This window comes from Kryptolebias marmoratus, linkage group LG16, assembly GCF_001649575.2.
Source record: "Kryptolebias marmoratus isolate JLee-2015 linkage group LG16, ASM164957v2, whole genome shotgun sequence".
Classification (NCBI taxonomy): Eukaryota; Metazoa; Chordata; class Actinopteri; order Cyprinodontiformes; family Rivulidae; genus Kryptolebias; species Kryptolebias marmoratus.
In genome coordinates this window covers 3,284,954-3,306,371 of record NC_051445.1, presented here as the reverse complement: position 1 = coordinate 3,306,371, position 21,418 = coordinate 3,284,954, and the positions used below count along the sequence as shown (strand labels likewise).

Below are 21,418 nucleotides of genomic sequence, written 5' to 3'. Positions count from 1 at the left end.
ATTATGAGATCAAAATATGACTTCAGCCAGTTGATATAATGAAATTGAAATTAAAATGAATTAGTCTTTCTAATGGTTTTCTCCCCAAGGGGGCTTTGACTTTGTCCCGCCCCGCTGCCCAGTCCACTGGCACGTCCCGTCCTGATTGGACACGGTTCTGCGTTTCCCTCTTTAGCACACTTAATTGAACAGTTTTGAGTGTCATGTGTGACAGAATCAAACGTTACAGGTACTAGTCTCCCTCTCTGTGACGTTTCATTTGCTTTTTGTAGAATTTACAGAAAGTTCCAGTATCTTCTGAACCCCAGACAAGTTTACAACCTGGCCAAGAACGGACCAATGCCTGGGTATGTTACAAAGCACAAAACAGGAGTCCATATATGTTGTTTCATGAATAAATTCATAGCATTTTAGGCCAATATATAGTCAGATTAAATATTTACATAATTTTTATTCAGTTTTTTTTAGTTGTTTAAAAAGTTGTGGGAACATGTTTCACTTAGGGAGAGCTGTGAACATGTGTGAACATCAAATTACCAATTAAATGCAGTGAAATGTACAGTTCATGTTGTCTTATTTGGATAGGAAGATAAAGATATGCTGAGGGATTAAGAGGCTTCTGCAGAACTTGAGGACCTGCAGGGAAACATCTAAAACCTGCAGGATTGTGTCCCTCCAGGACCAGGATTGGACACCACTGTTTTAAACAGACAATGTCTAAAAAGTTGCAATCATGACCACTTTTTTAACTATGTATTTGGACATGCATGTCCTCTGGCATCCATCTGAGGATGCTGCAGCACCCTCAGCACCTCTACTTCCTACAGCCTTCAGATTAGCTGTTATTATTCCTCCTTTTCATTTATATAAAATACACCCGTCAGATGCACGTGTTGTTGAAAATCTTTGTCCATCCACAGACAATATAAAACTAGTTTAAACGGATGTTGACATTTCCTAAAAACTAAGTTTTAGTTTGAGACATATCTAATAAACATAATAATTTGCAGCACGTATTAATTTTTCTTTAGAATAACTTGGAGTTCTGGTGCTTTGTGTTCAGCTTTCATTGATTTTAGATGGACTGAAATCAAGCAAACATGTTTTTACTTAATAAAGCTTAATTTAAAAACAAAATAAACTTATTAATCCAATTTGTTAAAAGATGATTCATCAAACAAGATCAAATATAACTTATTTAAATAGTAGTTGCTTAATATGAAATACAGTAGGATAGGGCAAAACTCCTCATAATGTTAAATTGCACAAATTAGCAGTTTTAGGGTTTTTATTTATTAGCAAAATGCACATCTAGAAATTGCAGTAATGCATTTTCTTTGGTCTTTATTTGTTGGGTAATCCGAGTAAGAAATGAAACTATTTACAGTTCTAGAAATTTTTCTGCATAATACAAAAAATACATTTATCATTAAATAATTAAATTTGGTGCAGATAATTTTTCTAACTTTGTTTAAAATAAATGATTTTTTTTTGCAATAATTATTCTCTAAATGCAAACAAAAAAGGAATAAATCAAAAGAAGAAAGTAAAGATGGACACTCTTGTTTTGTTGCCTCTCAGCTGATGATCGTCTGTTTACCATCATAATGCTGCTCATACACATAATGACCACCATCACATGCAAGGGAGGCCTTTTGGTATTAAAGCCTCCACTCTCCTGTCCCTCACACATTACAGACACAAATGAGGTGAGTTCACATATAACAAATCCTGGAGACGATGGTATCATGCCGGAGCCTCGAGCTGCGGCTCCATATGCATAAGTCTGAACGCAGAGCCTGCGACGGACGGAGGGAGGAGAAAATCTCACTGCACCACATGTGATCACGCATACAGACCAGCCGCTCGCTGCAGCCTGGTGGCGTGGACAGCGTTGGGTCTCCCATGGTTCACAATTGTGATTAGGAAAATGAATAGATCATTTACATGCATAAGGCTCCTTCACTTTACTGTTTGCATCCAGCAGCGTTTTAACTCAGAGGAATGCCTCAGCATCGTGCTGCCACGTTGTTTGGCTTTGATTAGATCTGAAAACTGCTTCTTTGTGACTTATAAAAAATAAATAAACAGGAGCAAACAGGAAAAAAAAATCTATGTGGATGGGACTGCATGTATGAGGAGTTGATGAAGCTTTGCAGCAACACAGCTCCAACTTTTCCACCTTGTTTCTCCTGATGTGGACTGAAGCATCACCTGCTCCGCCTGCAGCTGAATCTAGAGCTTCTACTCAGAGCTGACAACATTCCAGATGACCTTGCTCAGCTGTAACCTTGTTAATATTTTGTCAAGTGTGCTCAGTGCAGCACACATTAGCAGGGCGAGTGGTCACCGTCGGACACTGCAGGCCAAGGCAGCAGCGCACACTGCTGTCAATTAGCTGCCTCTCTAATACAATTACAGCAAATTAAGTGTTTGTTTCTTGGTATTTAAATATCCCCAAAGTTGCCTTTCATGTTTGCAGCCGTCTGTTTTGTGCATAATGTGGTTTGCGGCCCCAGTTGGAGAGTAATTGAGCGAATCATTTACCCGCCATACGAGGCTGGGAGGCTGGCTCATTCAGTTAGGGCTTTGTTATTGTGAAGGAACGGAAGAAGTTGGACTGAACATTGCCTGTCGTGATCCGATTAGTCCTCGAACAGGCAGCCTACCTCACTGAATGAATAATATCAATGAGACATGCGGTTTTTTGTGTGATTAAGTACGGTTTGCAGTCCAGCAGAGACCTTAGAAATACCCTCATGTCTTATGTCATGAGCTGTGATTAAAGAAATGGTAAGAAGAGCTGAAATAATATATTAAAAAATTATTTGATCTATTAAATAAACCAGTCACCTTTAAATAGTTGGTTCATTCTTTATACAGTGAACTAACTGTTTCACATAAACATCCCCGAGAAAGTTAGGACATTGTTTAAAATGTAAATAAAAAAAAATGCAATGATTTGTAAATCTCATAAACCCATATTTTATTCACAATGGGTCATAGTAACCATATCAACTAGGATTTTGTACCATTATTACAAAAGGCAATGTTTGAATTTTACAGCAGCTACACATCTAAATAAAAAATTGTTGCAAGGCAAAAAAAGTTATAAAAGTAAGTGGTACAAAAAAGAAACAGCTGAAGAAACATTTTGCAGCAAATTAGGTTTAAAAGCAGCAGGTCAGTGAGAGGACTGGGTGTAAAAAGAGCATTTTGGAGAAGCTGAATCTGTCAGAAGTAAAGATGGGTAGAGGTTCAACAGCACAAAGAACTGTCTAAAAATAATGGAACAGTTTTACAATGATGTTCCTCAAAGAAAAGTTCCATCATCATCTAAAGATTTCAAGAATCTGCAGACATCTCTGTGCACAAAGGATAAGACAGAGAGTCAATATTCAAGCCCTCAGGCAGCTCTGCATTATAAAAAATATAAATTATATACAGTGATGAAACGTGATCACTCACTTATGTTTGTTGCAGGTTGAACTTCTTCAGAGATGTTCCTGATTTCAGAGTGTTGACCTGTGGAGGGGACGGCACTGTGGGCTGGATCCTGGACTTTATTGGTACCAAAAATATGTCTTCGTTTTGTTGCTTTAGCATCAGATTTATGGCCAGACTACCTTGAATTTCTCTAAATATATAGTATAGAATGACATAATGGAACTTCAGCAGTCCATTTACATTTAAGGCAAAAAATTTCAATTTCTATTGGTTTTCAACGCCTCCGTTACTTTTGTTCCTCAGCCTGCAGTGGTGGCTTATCAGCTGTATATAAACACTTTCATCAAACCCAGGTCTTTGCAGTCAGAGGTGGTCAAATAGGATAATTACACGAGTTGGAAAATAACACATTAGTCATCGTTTACAGAAAAAAAAATCACCTGGTCTCCTCAGTTTGGTCAAGATGTGTTACCGGTTTGGGCTCTCAAAAATTGCTTCAATTTTTTATCAATCAAAACAAAGGCAGGTAATAACCATCAGACAAAATGTGTTTGTTTTTTTAAATAAACTGTACAAATAAAAGTTTGTATTGACTTGGTATTTTACAAAACAAGGCTGCAAAAATGGATTTGATGCATTGTTTGCAAGTTTTTCTTCTTGGTTTGGCTGTGTTTTATATCTTGTGATGTTTTTTCTGCTGCAGATAAAGCCAACCTGGACAGAAACCCCCCTGTGTGTATTCTTCCTCTTGGGACAGGCAATGACTTGGCTCGATGTCTACGATGGGGAGGAGGTAAGAAGCAGAAACGAGGTACAGCTTGGCCATTATTGTTGCACTTCTTTGTAGAAGAAATGTACGTGTAATCATCGCTGATAAAAGTTAAAATAGTTCAGACACTATAACCTTGAGTTCGTTGAGTTAACTGATTATAAAGTCGATCTAACCCCAAACTGATCAGTCATTTAAATGGTTTTTCATTGTGTTTTTTGCATCTGTCTTGTTTCTTTTCGAGGTTATTGTTCATGTTTTGTTAGTTATTTTTGTTGGCCTCATTTTTGTGCTGTCTCTGCTTCCTGTGTTTTTGTATCTTCCATTTACCCTCAGTCAACACTTGGTTTTCTGCCACACCCACCTCCACCTGTTGACAATGATTATCCCTCACCTGTGCCCACTTACCTATTATCCTCTGTGCTTAAAACCCGGTCATTTACTCCACTTCTCCGCTGGTTCACTGTTCATTATTCTTCTCTCTTTGTTCCCCTCCTGGTCCAATCCTGGTTGTTTTCTGCTCCCACCTGTGGTTTATCAAGTTAGTTTATGTTTTGTCTTTACTGCCTCTTCAGCTTTTGTTTTGTATATCTTTTAGTTTAATAAAATAGTTAGCTTTATTTATCAGTCTGCGCCCTGGGTTCGCCTCCATCACCACCGATCCTGATAATTTCTGTACTAAGGATCTAGTGTTGCAGTGAAACTTAAAGCCCTTTTGAAAATAAAAAGTAGCATTCCTTTAAAAGGAATGTATATCATCTGCCATCTTGCCAGCCGAAGTTTTTAAAAAAAAAAGATCTCACACAACCTAGTGCTCAAAGAATGTGTTGGGGACGACTCTGTCATGTTGTGATGTGTAACTGAGCACAGCTGAGTGGAAAAAGTGAGGCTTTTAATAATAAAACAAAAAAGCAGACAGGTTACGACATGAACAGGTGCGCTAATGAGCAGATTAAATGAGCGAAACAAGGGGAGCTGAGGGAAATAATGGCTGAGAAACTAGGAAAGCAATGTGACACAAAACTAAACCATAAACTGGATCAAAAAACTAATAATCCAAATAAACCACAAACCTGGAACTAATACTAAAAATACCCCAAAACCCGAGAAGCATGACACTCTTAGCTACAACCCCAACAAACTTTAGCTGAATATCTGTAACAATGACTGAGTTATTTGCAGCTATTTTCATGTTTGCTAAGGTTGCTTAGTTGAGGCAGCAATCTTGTATTAAGTTGACTCTCATCAAAATCAAACCAGCGGTTCCAGAGATATTTTGCTAACAGGCAAACAAATGCAAACACACAATGACATGATTGTTTGCATTGGCGGTGCTGAAAAATAATTTGTCAGTGAACACAACTCGTCACTGTATCTGTGATGCCAAAGTAAAAAACTCTGATGTAGAATAACTTCAATTTAAATCAACAAGTTCAATCATTTACTGCTCTTTTATTTATTTATTTATTTTTACCAGTTTAAGAAAACTATAAAGCAGGAAATCTGGTCTGACAATTTACTGATTAACTTAACTACGATAAGCAGTTCCTTAAATAGAAGTGCGAGCATTAAACTGACAGATCATTCTACAGGGGAACATTTAATCTTTGCTTTATGTCTTTTCTCTGCTTTAATAAATCACTTTGGGAAGGATTCTCGTTTATGTTGTTGCACTTGGTGCCACAAGTCACAAATCATCAGCTAAGTGTTTGAATCCGCCCTGGACCGATTGTAAAATCTCACATCTCTCATGTTGTCCCGAGGCTACGAGGGCGAAAGTCTTCTTAAAATCCTGCGGGACGTGGAGAACAGTACCGAAGTGATGCTGGATCGCTGGAAGATTGACGTCACACCAACCGACAAGGAGGAGAGAGGCGACCCGGTGCCTTACAGCATCGTGAACAACTACTTCTCCATCGGAGTGGTGAGTCAAACCACACGCAGTACGCACCTGAGTTTAAACCTTTTTGTTCTTTGCTATTTTCTTATTTGGACTGATTGTAAAAAATCTTCTGTTCACTTTGTGGTATTTTCACCACGCACAATAAAACATTTGACGTGATCGGGAATATAATGCAATTTCTTAAAGTATTATTTAACTTTTTGACAAAAATTCTCCCTAGAGGAACACATTGACATCCTTGTGTTTAAAAAACATTGTTCTCTGCAATCTGCTGTAGCATAGATGCTCTACCTTTCTTGTTTTATGCTTCAATTAGCTTTTATCTACTGTCTAATTACTTTTATCTGAGGTTCTAGTAATTTTAGCTTTTAGCTACAGTTTTGCAACTTTTAGCATCTGTTCTGCTTTACTAAAAGCAAGAATTCATTCTTCAACAACTTTCACTGGCCATTCTGCACTCAGCAGTCTCTGGATTTTCAAAATAAAAAACAATTTCTTTATTTATTCTTGTCATTTTAAAATTTTGTCATTTTATATTGAGAAAAAAAAACAAGAAAACCCTTTTGCGAAGAAATGAATAGGTTTAAAAAGTTGAAACAGAGCAAGCTGTAATGGAAAGAAAGTATATCAGTATATTAAACCCACACCTATAGAAGCTGTTGTGTTCAGTATTAGGAGGTAATCAATTTTTAGGAGATTCTATTTCTAACTGTGCTACGTGTGCTTCACCTGGCAGTTTCATGACGCCCTGTCACCAGAAAAACACCTTTGTGTGACTCAGATTGTGTCGAGTCTCACATTTTGTGTCAGTCAGGAACATCTCACATGTCGAAGCGCACTCACTGCTCAGCAGTTGCACTTCGAGCTGTACATTGTTTCTGATTTTTGTAAGGCTTCTTTTCACATTTTTGAAACCAAACTAGTATTTGTTTTAAGACCTGGTGAGCTACTTTTGTGCAAAAACACAAACACCGAGGGTTAAACCATAAAAATGTGCAAAAATTAGATAAAAGATTAAGTCAGACATTATAAACGAGGCTTTTTAAACTAATATGAAAGCAGAAACAGACATATCCTTTATATATTTCTTGCTAAAGTCACGGTGTTGAAAACAGCAGTGATTGGTTGTTATGATTGAACTCAAAACATGCTTTCAAATTTAATCAAAAGTTTAATATAACATCATGTCTCTTCTTACATCTGTGCTCCAGATGCACTGACACTGGATGTGGATCTAATAGTCATGTCTCTTTGAAAGGTTTTCTCTCTTTGGGAGAAAGCATTTCAGTCACAGACATGCAAAGGTGTCTGTAAAACACTTAACTCAAGATTAAAAATAACCGCAGAAATACTGAAAATAAAACAGTTTCTCTGTCATCTGTTATTAAAGGCTGAAATTTAAAAAGTAATACATAGTGGAGCACCCTGCAGCAGCAGAATAATCAGTGAATTTATTTGTTTTGATCACCTTGTGGTTAGGCATTTATTGAGATGCACTCGAGCTTTAACCGTGTCTGATCAATAAATCAGCCTTGTTGTGTATCTGCATGGGGTTACGGAGCCATCAGCACCTCCCCTGTCCATCTCTAAGATAATGACTCTGATTTCACCTAGCTCATGTTAGCCATTACTGATAAATGTCAGGGGGAAATATGGTAATTGACATTTGCAGGTGGCAGGGGAGGGAGCCTCTGGGGGCTGGGAGTTTCATGCAAACTGTGGCAGGGACATAAGTGATGCATGGCCTTACAAATGTTAGTCGAATAACACCTCCAGCCTGGGCCGCTAATGACGGTGTTTTAGGATAATAAAGGACAGGTCTTGTTAACATTGTGATAGAGGAGCACAATGGCTGTAATCTGTCTGCAGAGCTCAACATATGGTGACGTCTACAGGGGGACATACATCTCTGAACATTTATCCTCTAATGCTTTAGTGCATCTTTTCTCATTGAAAATGTCAAAGGTTCATTGCATTGATGACAGCTGATTACAGCAAATGAGTAAAACGAGGGTGAGATTGTAGAAACAACCGTAAAAAAAAAAAATGCATTTGATGTTAGAATGTTTATAGATATGACAAACCCAAAACAAAAACTGCAAGATTTAGGAATGTTTAAAAACAGATAAGGATTTTGGTGACTTCTTTGACTGACCTTTATTTAACCAGGTTAATCAGTTGAGAACAAATTCTCATTTTCAATACTGACCTGGCCAAGAGGCAGCAAAAACAACACAACAAACAACCAAATCTCAATTATGTCTCAATTTAATTGCAATTAATCCTCTTTTGATTTGTCTCGGATCATTCATGTTTTACTTGTCTAAACCTCCTGAAACTGTCACATTTCGTGTATTTTCTGATGTAAAGACAGGATCACGCTGGGCTGCGACTGTTAGAGACCCGTTTGTGACTCGATCTTGACTCAGTACTGCGAGAAAATGGGCAAACTGTTTCATTTCAGTCTCTCTGAATTCTGAGGGTTTGCAACCAAGCGACCGTAGAGCAGCTCAGACCCATTTTGCGCAGCCACTTTTAAAAATGATGCTTTATTTTTGTGTTTGTCTTGTAAAACTAATACAGGCTGTGCACAATATTTCATTGCTCACCTCAGCCTACTTTGCACCCACCTTGGCACCCACCATGTTTATGATTTAATCTAATGGAATACAATTAATAAATGAATTAGTAATATTTATCACTGGCGTGGTTTTTAGACCCGGACATGTTTTTGGTCAAAGGAGAGCTCAGTGGCTTTGGCCTTTGCTGCTCACAGAGTTCGAGCTCCTTTTGTTCCCGATCTGTTAGGATTAGTAACCAGGAGGTGTAATGATGACAGATGAAGTTGTTTGTGGGGGATTAAGAGACTTTGAGCTCTCTATGGATTTGAGTGTGATATAATATTTTGTTTGGATCAAATTTTTGTGCTTTCGATTGAATAAAAAATACATTAAAGATTATGCGACAAGTCAAGCTAATAATTACTTTAGAGATTATGCAGATGAAGACGAGATTGTTTCTGGAATGATACTGTTGAAATCCAAAGATCAGCACTAGCAGCCAGCGTGGACTGTCAGCAGCATGAGTGTGGCCTCCAGTCTTGTTTTGAAAGGCAGGCGATCATGTAACCTACTTATACTCCCAGCTCCTACTCAATAACTGTGCCATCTCACTGTTTGTTGTCCCATGTTTCAGTGCCTTGTTTTTGCCTTTGTGATTCCTTAGTATGCTCCTTAAGTTTTCTTTTTTAAGTTTCAGTGTTCTCATTTTGAGTTTTTTTGTATCTGTGTTTGCACATTGGATCCTCTAACGGTGCCATTTTATGTGCGTTTTGTCTGTCTGTTAACAAAATTTATTGTGAACCAGTTCATGAGATTTAATCAAACTCTCGTAAAGTGGTTAATGGATGCACTTCTACAACCGATTTCACTCTTGAACTGAACCCGTTCAAGATGGCCGCAACAGCTAACTGACCACAGCCAACTTGAAAAGTCAGTTTTCCTCAATTTTACAGATACTGGGTTAAAAATCTGGTGAGGTAGTAGCTGAGAGTCATCCAAACACATCGTCTGAGTGCTATCAAACGTTGCAGTATCTCACACTGTCAGATGAGATTGCTCATAACGACATTTAGAACGTTTAGTGAAGTGAAATTTATTTACATAGCACTTACAAGAGGTACCAAGAGAAGGCCCGCTAACAGCCAACAGGATATGATAATACTAAGGAGGTTAGCTGTAGTTTAACTCTGTCCCTTGTGAGAATTTGATGATTTTAGTCCAAAACTCTGGCCTGAAAGGTGACGGGCGATATGCACTCCTTCAAGGAATGTTAGGCTTTTAATTTCTCTTTGTAAATTCCTCCAAGCCAACCTGCCACATTGTCGTCGGGTGGAGAATTAATGGTGCCATCCCTTTGGGAGGATGTGGAAGTGACGTGAAGTGTAATGATCTCAATCAGGGCCAGGGGTGAGAGACAGAACTAATCACTGAGCGCGCTCCGCTACCATAATGCAGTCAGTCGCCCTAATGACCCTGGCAGTCCTGTCACAACCATTACTCTCCTCTGTGGTGAAAGGCACATCAGATTGCTGGGGTCGACTCATAATTGGACTAAACTTTGAGCTATGAGAGGACATTTCACATGTCCCGTATTAATTTGGGTGCCAGTTTTTTACATCGGTAATTATTTGAGGGAAGATGTGGGTGGAAGAATGAGCAAGCTTGTGACGTCCCGCTGTCACGAGGGGGGGTCGGTGAACGAGAACACGTCCTGCGTGTTTTAAAGGTGTGGTCGAGTAACGACTCAAAATTTATGTTTTCAACTCGGCAGACAAATGAATGACCAGTTTATTTTAAAAACAGAAAAAGGGTGAATGCAAGTTTCTTAAGTTTTTGGTCACATTTTAAGTTTTCTTTGGGTAAATCTAACATTTATTTTTGACCATGTTAGCAGCTAATAAAGAGACTAGCTTCAGTATATAAAATCCTCAGAATATTTGATATTTAAAAGTTAATTAAACTGTTTGTGTTATCTGAAAAGCTACAAAAGCTGAGAAAATTAAAGCAGCACCCCATAAAGAAATGTGACCCGCCTGGCACCTTGCCTGCAAAAAAACTCACACTACTACCACAACAAACTTCATCTGTAATCAGTTTTTAGTTTGTTTGTTTTATAAGTAGCCCTCACATTTATTTATTTTTTGTCTATGTTATTAATAATATTTTACATGTTTTTATAGTATTTTTTTGTTTAAATTTTTGTATAGTGCATTCATTAATTTTTTTGTTCTGTTTTATCAAATTTATTTCATATAACATTATTATTTTAGTGCTTACTGACCAAGTTTTGCTAAATAAAATCAGCTGTAGGTCTGTAGCTCTAAATACACGCACATAAATCGAACCACTCATGTGTTTTATTATACAAAACTAATCAAAAATCTTATGAAATCTTGTATAGCAGAAATACTTTTTATGCACAAGTATTTAATGTATTAATGTGAGGTATATTGAAGTGAAGTTTTCTTTAAAAAAATCGCAATTTACATCATAAAACCAGTAAGAACGTGGCCGACTTTAGTGCCTCGTCTCTTCCTGCCTGAATTCAGTTTGTAGTTCTGCAAAGCAGCAGCTCTACTTGTACAGATCTCAGATAATAGACCCCAAACCAAAGGGGAGACATCCTCTCCAAGCTTTTGCTCTCTTGTTTGCAGCTATTGTCCTGTTTGTAAAAGAATTGAGTTACAGTCTCTCAGAAACATCCATCACTTCACCCTTCTGGCCCGCTTTGGAAGCGTGAGGCGAGTCTGCGGGGATCTTGAAGAAATCTTTTGGTCTTCTGCTCGCAGCGTCTTGAAGACACATCAAGAGAAGCTCCATTGATTTTTTTTTTTTCTTCTCTTTTTTGGCTTCTCCTGAATTTGTGTACAGAGAGCCAGCAGGGGGTCCTCCCTGTAGGTGCAGTTTCAATAGTGCCACTCAAAAACAGAGCGGGTCAAAACAGATTGCTTTACCAGAAGGGGGGGGGGAGATGCCCAAAAAGTTTACAGCAACTTCTTCTCATCCTGTTTTGAGATGTCTTTAGAACTGGACAAGTTTGTTGCGTTCAACAGAGTTTTCCACAAAAGGCCATGCCAGCGTTTTTCTGCTGACACTGACTGAAGTGTGAATTAAAGGAAATTTGTGTTACTACCCCCCCGTCCACTTCATTAGCTCAGGTTTCACACTGTCGAAGGCTTCTGCATACTTTATGACCCAATTTAACTTGTGTGTTTTGTTGTCATTTTGTTTTAACACCTTGTGTTCATAAACAAAAGCTGTTTGATGCGATTATACGAACAGATTCCTTCTTTGGCACGAGCGCTTTTATCCTAACAGTCCAGTCCACTTGATAGCAGGTTAATGCAATAAAAAGGCTCTGAACTTTTCAAAGGAATGTTGTTTTCAGAAGATTATAATTAATATTTCCCCGTTTAAAGCTGGGTTTCCATCTGGTCCTTGATAAGAACTGTGAAGGTTCCTGTCCTGTGAAAATTGTTTTACAGATATAGTTGAAGCTGCTTTGGCCCCATGACGATGGTTGTTTATTGGGGGGGGTTGATCCCGTCCTCCTGCAGCAGGGGTGTCACCAAGGGGGGGGAGAGGAAGCATTGGCCACCCCTGTAAATGAACCGGCCCCCTCACTTGCCTTCCCGACCAGACAGCCTTATCCTGAGTTTTGAGCTTTTGTGGGGCGTGGATTTTTAATTTCTCCTAAATATTTGGAATCATAGAACCTTATAAACAAAAAAATCATTGTTTTTAGTGAAGGAATAGTGACTGTGTTATAGTCAACTTTAAAATGATAAAAACAGAAAGTAGACCTTTATCAGAAGATTCTTTTAGTCCCATATTGCAGTATTAAAAGTAAATATGACAGCAGCATTAAATAAACAAAACAAAACAAACTAATATTCTGTTAAGGATTTTGGCTTTGGTGTTTACAAGGTTCTCTACTCTGGAATTTTTCCTGATTACAATCAGTTTTCCTGAATAACCTCATTAAAACAGGAGAAAAAAAGAACAAAACTAGTTTTGTTTCTGCTGGTTTTTGTTCTGACAGCCCAGAAGCTCTATGTTCCAAGCCCGTCTCGTGACCCTCGAACTGCGTAGATCCATCATCAGCTGCTGTTGTTTTCCAGTCAGTTTGCCGCCCAGCTGACAGACACGATGAAGCTGATGCTTCATGTTAGAAGCGGATCCAGAGTAAAAAAACTGAGAGAGAGGAGGTCAGGACTCTCAGTGGTGGCTCTGCAGAACTGAGCACGCACATCAGCAGAGATGTTTAGCATTTTAAGCTTAATTCTTCATGAATTTACTTGTGATATTGTGATAATTTCAAAATCAGATAGAAATCAACCAATCCAACTTCATGTTTTCACTTAACTTATTCTAAACTCAAATGAGATAAAATGCAGGAGTTTTCTCTTATTTTAGTCAACAATTTAATGCCACACAGGGTGTGCAGTAGTCTGGGGACGAGAGATTTTAAGAACTTCCAATCTAGATGAGAGCAGAGACTAACTTCTAACAGAATTAGTCATTAATGTGAGTAAATTTAATTTTTTCTCTTTCTTTCAGGATGCATCTATCGCACATCGTTTCCATGTCATGAGAGAGAAGCATCCTGAGAAGTTCAACAGCAGGTGAGCTTTTAAACTCTTACTTTTTAAAATGTCTTTGCAATAATAAACATTATCAACTCAAACTCTTAATGAGCTGTAAAATGTTATTTACTGTTCAGTATTAGTCAAATTGGGCTTGATTTTGTTGAGAAACAAGATTTCTTTTTAGTCTGAATCTCAAGATTTTTCCAGTGAAGCACAAAAATATGAACATCTTTTTTTTAACTCTGCTACTATTTATAAATCAAAGTGTTTGTGATACGATTACTTTAAATTAAAGTTTTGTTTTAAAAAGTGTTGATGATCAACTGCTGTACATTACTTCAGTCGTCTCTCATTTCTTTATATTTATTTCCATCCAGTTATAATCTTTTAATGCTTTAAGTAACATTTCTTCCGGTTTTCCGAAGGTTTTTCAAAGTTTTCTTTGGACATTTTGTTCAATTTTATTTTGATATTTTGTCTTTGCTCTTAAAGACAAAGATTTAAGATGCTATCCATCAGTCTGCCACTATTATTTTAGTCCTTCTCTTGTCAAATTGAATCAATTTTTTGATGGCAAACCACACAGTATGTTGTCACAATCAAGTGAAGAAAATTAGTTAAAAAACAAAATAAAACATTTAAAGAAACTTTTTAAAAACCTTTAAAAAGCCTGAATAATTCCGACATGAGACCACTTTTAAAGAGTTACGGGACAGAATGGCTCAGTGGAAGCAAAGTAAAAACGGGCTGCACACTGAACTCAAAGCTTGTTTTAAATTGTTTTAAATTAACAAGCAGTATAAACTGTAAACTTAATAAACATGCAAACACTGTTCTCACATTGCAGAAAGCTCAGAGTTGCCTGTCAACTCACTCTACCCCATTAAAATAAAGAAATTACCCCAACAGACACCACATCTACTAAAACAAAAGATACATTTTCCTTTTTTTAAATTGGAGACTGTTTGCTTTGGAGAAAAAAAAAATCAATTTTATTTCACAATATCTTTACAATTTCAAACTGGCAACCATATTTGTATCAAGTAAATAAATGGCTCCAGAAATGAAATCACTAACCATTCTGAGAGTAAATATAGCTGCAGAATGTGTTCACGGCAACAAATTTATATTCACTCAGCATGTCTGCTGGACAAGCAGCGTTTTTAGAGTTTGTAATTATCTCGAGGAGATGTGTTCACCTTTGGAGACGAACAAATGTGGCGTCTGTGTTTCCATCAATATTTAACATCTCCAATACATCTCCACTTATGCCAGGGAGTAATTGCAGGCCTAATTGAATTTGCTTGGCTAGTTTGACATCATGGATCAGTCAAACTGATGACACACAGGCTCCTAATAATCCCATTTGTACTCATTACCATATTTTACTCTGGTCTTAGTACAACATTCAGCCAGCTTAGCCTCCGCGGGTAAAGTGGTCCAAACAGAGGTGAAACGGTTTCCAGGTAAACAAAGACGGGGCTGGTAATGGTTGCCAACGGTTACGGCAGATGTGGCAGAAAAAAAAGAGAGCTGTTATTCAATTTGGAGGCATTCAGGGGTTTCCATCCAACATCGAGACACTTCCTTTATCCAGTTGTTGAATTTATTAATTAATTAATTTTATTTTTATTTTTTTCCCTGTACAGGTGAGCTGCATGTCTGTTGTTCCACACCGTCCTGTGCCACTGTGAAAAATGATTGAGATATTTTAAGAAAATTATTCTGTCTGTTATTTGAATTCAATTAATAATTCACACGGGGGAATGAGTTTAGGATCTCTCTATTACACACTATCCTTGCCAATTCAATAATGCATGATTATAGTTTTTCAAGGTAGCATAGATTTGGTTAGATTTGTCCAAAGGGCTTCTGTTCATTGGAAGTTTAATCAAACTTATCACCGAGTCATTTTGCTGCAGCTGGAAGCTCTTTCTCAGAGATTTCTGTGACAATTCAGGAAAAGTGTGGCACGATGAGAAGGAAGGAGTTCGACAGTCGTTGTCAGCTTTAAGTAGTGAAGTGAAGTCAGATTTATTTATATAGCACTGTTCAGCAACAAGGCAATTCAAAGTGCTTTACAACAGAAACAACAACAGAATCCAGTACAGCAGGTACATAATGAAACACAAAAAAAGGAAGAAAAAACAAAAACAAATGTTTTTATCATGAATCTACACCAGTCCACAGCTGTTACTGTGTGTGGACCAAGGATTTAGTTTGCAAATTAGCCTTTGGATAAAAAAACCCTCATGTACCAAGCAGCTTGTGAGTTTTTTATGCTGTCATTTTAACTAAACTAAAGAAAATACAAACATAAACACTAAAAACTAAAACCCAGTTCGAGGCAAACCAGCAGAAGAAGTTTTTTTTTTTTGTAGAATATTCATGTCAGTGTTGTCAGGGTCTCAGATAACATATCAGCACCTTTTTTTNGGGGGGGGGTATAATTTATTACAATTTTACAGCTATGCATTTTTGAAACCCCGATTTCCTCTGAGATGGCCTTAATAAATAATAAAATGACAGAAATGTGAAAAGAAAAATGTCAAAATGTGAGTTAAGAAGGGTTTTATCTGACAGCTGAAACTGCTCTTCACATCTGATATGAAGCAAATCTTTACATTTAACTGGTCTGACCTTAACACGATGGAATATTTAATCAGCTTTAATTACAGAGTAAATAGCATAATTAAGCAACAACACTTAATTATGGAATAAGGGGGGAAATTTGTTGATGAAATTCAGGGGTCATGCGCACTCTTCCCCTCTCTCTGCCTCTGTTCATTGCTCTTATTCTATCCATCTTCTGTATTTGCACCTTGGGGTGATTACCAGGCTGAAGGTGTGAAGATTTGACACTCGGCAGATAGATTCATTTACTGCCACTGCCGGACCTGGAGGTGATAATGAGGTCGAGGATTAAAAGTAGACAATCAGTCGGCCTGTGACGAGTCCTCCCTCCACCCACATCCCATATCCCCCCCCCTTCAACTGGCTTGTTAAAATATACTGGCCCCACCCCCATTTTTTTGATCGTCTCCCATGTAATTACATGCTAATCTTTGACTCTAAGGGAAAAAAAGCAAATAGTAAGATAAACAAAGAAAGAAAACAGAGGAGGAATGATTTGAAAAATTAAAAAGAATAAAATAAAACAATGTTTTTGTGATTGTGATTATTCTTTCATAATGTTTTGTGTTTTGGAAGGAATAAATTAAAAAATGGAATCAGAAATTAATTTTTTGCACAATATTTTTTAAGACAACTTTTGCCATAACAATATGACCACTGTCAACCAGCAAAACATCTTTCTATTAAAGACCTAGCATTCCTTGAATAAATGCATATCACCTGCCACTTCTCATGCCAGTGTTTGTCTAACATTTCTCAGAAACAACAGACCATTAGCTAATATTAAACCTCTACACTTTTGCATGACACAGTTTGTTTAGTTTGTCGCTGTTTTCTGAACTGAACAGCTTCTTCTTACATTTCCATCTCAGTCCAGAAAAAGCTGCAGAAGCTGTAAACGAGTGGGGGTTTGGTTTGTCCGACATGGATGTAATTTGGACGGACAGAACTGATATGAAGCGATTAATTGTTTGTTACTTGTTGCCCACCTGTTTTGGACAACTGTGTCTTTTGAATAATTTACAAAATCTTTCTTTTTGTAATCTTCCCCCAGGATGCATTTTTATTTCTCGTCTTTCTTTCTTATTTTGCTGTTGTTTGAAAACAATTTTTGCTTTTGTGCATCAGTTTCCACACTAATCAGACATTAGCTCTGCGAGGGGAATCGTCTGATTTGGGATTTGTCAGCTGCAGTGTGAAAGCTTCACCTGCAATGTTTGTTTATTCTGTGGCATCCATCACAGCACCTTAAAGTTCCCATGATATTTGCTCTGCATACCCACGTCTATTTTTGGTCCTGAGACATCTAACACCGTCAGCGAGCTCCTCTGGAGCCTCTGTGCCCCCGTGTGCCCACAGGCTCTCGCTGTGCTGTGTAACCATCCCGGGTTAACCTTTCCTGAAGGCACAGGGAAGCCCAGGCATGAAGCAGTCTTTAGCATAATGAGTATGTTCATCAAAGCCCTGCGATGTGCTGGATGGGGCCGTCAGATTCACCAACACACCCATGATAATGTGTGTGTGGGTGTGTGTTTTGTGCTGAGCTGGGAACAGAGCCACAGGTGATGGCGCTTTATAATACACACACACGCACACACACACACGTTTGCATGGTGGACCTCTACAGCAGGAGCCCTCAGACCTCATTTGAGGATGAAATCGTTTATGTGACCAAAGTGTCATCTATAATTAATGACCACTTGTGTGTAATTTAGAGGGATCTCACCTGTGGTCCTGTCCTCAGCTCAGTGTGAGCATGCATACACACACACTCACACACACACATAAGAACACACAAAAGCATCTGTGTATTCAGTAACAAGGATAAGGAAACATCCAACCATGATAATATTCAAAATTAAAGGGCTAGAATTCCTTAAATGAATGCATATTGCAGAGTTTTACACTTAGATCATCCTAAGTTGAGAAATGACAAAGTTAAAGCTATTTTAGGTAAAATTTGAAAATAACTCTCAATCTCATGCAATATCTCACATAATCTGTTAGCGCTTAGTGTGTGTGTTGTAAAGACTCCCAGCTACTACCACACCAAATTTTACCTAAATATCTGTAAAATTCCCTAAGATTTAGCCTTTATTGTGTTGGCTGAAGGTAATTAGCTATGGTAGCCATCTTTAATTTGGTTGACTCCAAAGTTACACAGCAAATAAGTCTTTTTCTGAGAGTTTCATTAAAATCCATTTAGTGGTTTAGGACATATTCAAACAATGCATGCACACACATAAACAGGTGATTACATGATCGCCCATCTTTTACGGTGGCAGGTGACAAAAATGTGAATGACTAACTTAGCTTAAAATACCTCAAAAACATACTTAAAAACAACAGTTGAGTGGTAAAATCCTGAATTAAACAATCAGTTTTAGCTCAGCTCTTGCAGACATGGTCCTGTAGAGAAACAGAATGATTCAGATGGTGTATAAAATTATACAGATAAAATATATTTTATAGTAAATTTACAAAAACATGTCGGCTTGAAGTTTTTGTTTAGGTACTACTGTATGCTGCAGAGTATTCTGCCTCCTCTGTGGCTCATTTTGCAAAGTAAAACTGCATTAAAAAGGAAAAATAAACTTATAAAGTCTTGGGCTTAACAAATTCAACACATCAATTTGTAGCTCAGTTTGAGCTTCTGTTCCATAAACCTTTTCAATAATTTATATCTTACTTAGTTAAGAAAAAACATCTTGAAATCATTGCAGCGCAACAAAAAGAAATAACATTTTTCAAGATGCTTGCTGCATCTCTTCGGGCCAAACAGAACCGTTTGAGTCATTTCTCAAACTGCCATTTGAGTCAAAGAGCTCTAGGCGGTGTCATGTTAAACAAAACCGTGCATTGATGCAATGCACAAAAAGTTGGTTATGTCAATGTGATATTTATCACCTCTGATCAAGAAGAAATTAGTGTGAAAATAAGGTCGTAGATCACAGTGGGTTAGATTAGGTGTCAGGAGGGAAAATAAATCGATGTCCGTGTGCCGCTCATTCAGTGTGGCCAGTGGAAAGTGCATCTAAAGGTGCTGTGACCGCAGGACAGTGACGCTACGCTGAAGCTTATCGCCTCTGACATCCTTTAAATCGGAGACCAGGAGGCAGCTTGATGAACACGGTGGACTGTTTAGATTCAGGCTGTTTGATCTATAATTTTCTTTTCTCTTGCTAACCTCTCCTGTCCTCCACTTTTTATCACCTGACGCCGAAAGCGAAGGAGGCGCAGTGATGCTTCTGCCCTCGTCTTGTGTTTGTTGGTCTGTGACGTGAGCAGAGTCTCTCATCAACCACAGGGCAAGTTTGAAGGAAACTCTCGGAATGTAATCATTGTATGAACATCCACACCTGGTTAACTTTTGGAATCAACCCGATCCAAGATGGCTGCCACTGCTAAGCAACGTTACCAAACACAAAACTGACTATAACGCAGTCAGTTTTACAGATATTGAGCTTAACTGTTGGCATCAACCCTGTTTGTCTGTTAGCAAAATATCTCATTACATTATTTTACATAAGATAGCTTTGAATGAAACTTCCAGAAAGTAATCATTGGATGTAGAACAGATTGAGATTTGTTGACAACCCAAGTAATCTACCTTTGCCAAAACAAAAATGACTAAAACTCACTGAATTTGACAAATATTGAACAAAAACTTGTGGTAGTAGCTGACAGTCATTCCCAACATATTCTATAAGCACTAGCAGATCATGAGGGATAACATTAGATATGTTATTTACCATGTTTGATGAAATCATCACTGCCTCCATTTATGATTTTAGACTAAAACACCTAATAATAATTACAGATAATGAGGTAAAGTTTGGGTAGTAGTATTTAAAGTAATCCTCACATACTTCAGATGTGGCTGTGGCAGCCATCATGAATTAAAACTCCCTCGTTAAAGGTGGCGGGCGACATGCATTCTTTTAAGGAATGCTGGGCATCGTTGTTATTTTTTTACCTGAGCCACACAGTTTGAATTGGCACTCTCTTTTTTCGGTTTAGTTTTAAAAATTTGTTTGTGCAAATGCAGGACACCTCTGTGACTCTGGAAACCTGAGCCTCTGTTGTGTTTGTAGCAGACTACATCTGATCTCGCCTGCGTACCGCTAAAGTTATTACTGCGGCGCGCTTTGCATTGTTCCACTGCAGCTGGAATCACAGCGAAGGCCGCTCAGAAACTGGAAAACACACATTATGGTTCTTATCTGTTCAGCCAGTCGCTCTCAAAAACATACGGAAAAAAGGCCTTGCATTTCCTGAACAAATGTGCATCACCCACCCACCTTATGTTGAAAAATAATGGTGTTACAGCCATTTTGATCAAACTCATGCAGTTTTATATCTTGTGTGATTTGTTAGAGCTCTTTGCTCTGTTAGAGCAATGTTATATTCAATTTTGTGTTGGCTAAAGTTAATTACTTATATATGAAGTACATCTAGTGATTACTTTCTGCAGGTTTCATTAAAATCCATCCATTGTTCTTGAGATATCTGGGTAAGAGACAGACGTACACACACACACACACAAAGGCAAAAACATTATCGTCCATCTCTGCCTCTCAGCAGCACGTGATTTTAAACGTCTGGAAGAATCCAGAACTTCACCATCCAGCCAAGGATTTGAAAAAAAACAAGCACTTCATCTTCACTTTTATCACACTTAACATAAAGAAAGGTTCTCCTAATCCACCTTAAAAGTATCATCTCACTCAAACAGACTCGTCATTAATCCTGCCTATTAAAACAAGCCGACCACTGTCAGTCTCTCAGTGTTTGGCATCAGTCGGCTAATAACAAACGACTATCTGATCCAGCCAATGAGATGCTCCTAATTACCTAATGAACAGGGACAGGAAGTGATTTGTTGCCACGGCACCCTCGTTAGGATAAGTGGAGAGAATCGACAGGATGGTCCGCTGTTGCCTCAGGCTGTAGATGTTTTTACAACAAATTTTAGTTCACCATATTTGGCTCAGTTTTGGTTCTGTTGAAATAAGGTTTTCTTTATATGCCTGTCATTTTATGAATATTAATTTTGCTGCTGAAATGTATGAAGGCTGAAAAGTATTATTAGACTGCAGATATTTAGCTGTGATTTACTGTTCAACAGCACAGCACTCGTCTGTTTGTCTGAAGCTCTGCTGTTTTTGCAGAATATACCTGATGGAAATATTACTGAATTTATTATGCACTTAAGGCCTTTGTGGTACATTCCTCTTTTTATTTACTTCCTTTTGCCTGTGTAGAAAATCTGTTCTCATTCCTGGTTCATAAAATCCTGCAGCTTTTTCTGATGCTGTTTGCATCTTTTCAGGGAGACAAAAAATGTGTATTTTGACCAGGGGTGGAAATTAGCACCCGCCACCCGCCAAATGCGGGTAAATATTTGAAGTGGCGGGTGAATTTGATCAACACACACGCCACTGTGGCGGGTTGGCATTTTAAACAGAAAAGGTGTTATTTGTCCTCTTGACATATAGGGGGCAGTAATGTGCTC

The 21,418-nt window shown here is 38.0% G+C and overlaps 1 protein-coding gene across 3 annotated transcripts in view; it reads left to right on the top strand.

The window, feature by feature from the left end:
• dgkb (diacylglycerol kinase, beta) overlaps positions 1–21,418 on the top strand; it is a 71,003-nt gene that overhangs the window by 30,252 nt on the left and 19,333 nt on the right. For all 3 annotated transcript variants that reach the window (XM_017428592.3, XM_017428593.3, XM_017428591.3), the window contains 5 exons: positions 273–347; positions 3,484–3,569; positions 4,151–4,240; positions 5,980–6,140; positions 13,241–13,305. In XM_017428592.3, coding sequence (XP_017284081.1) covers positions 273–347; positions 3,484–3,569; positions 4,151–4,240; positions 5,980–6,140; positions 13,241–13,305 — 477 coding nt within the window. The remainder of the gene's footprint in view (positions 1–272; positions 348–3,483; positions 3,570–4,150; positions 4,241–5,979; positions 6,141–13,240; positions 13,306–21,418) is intronic.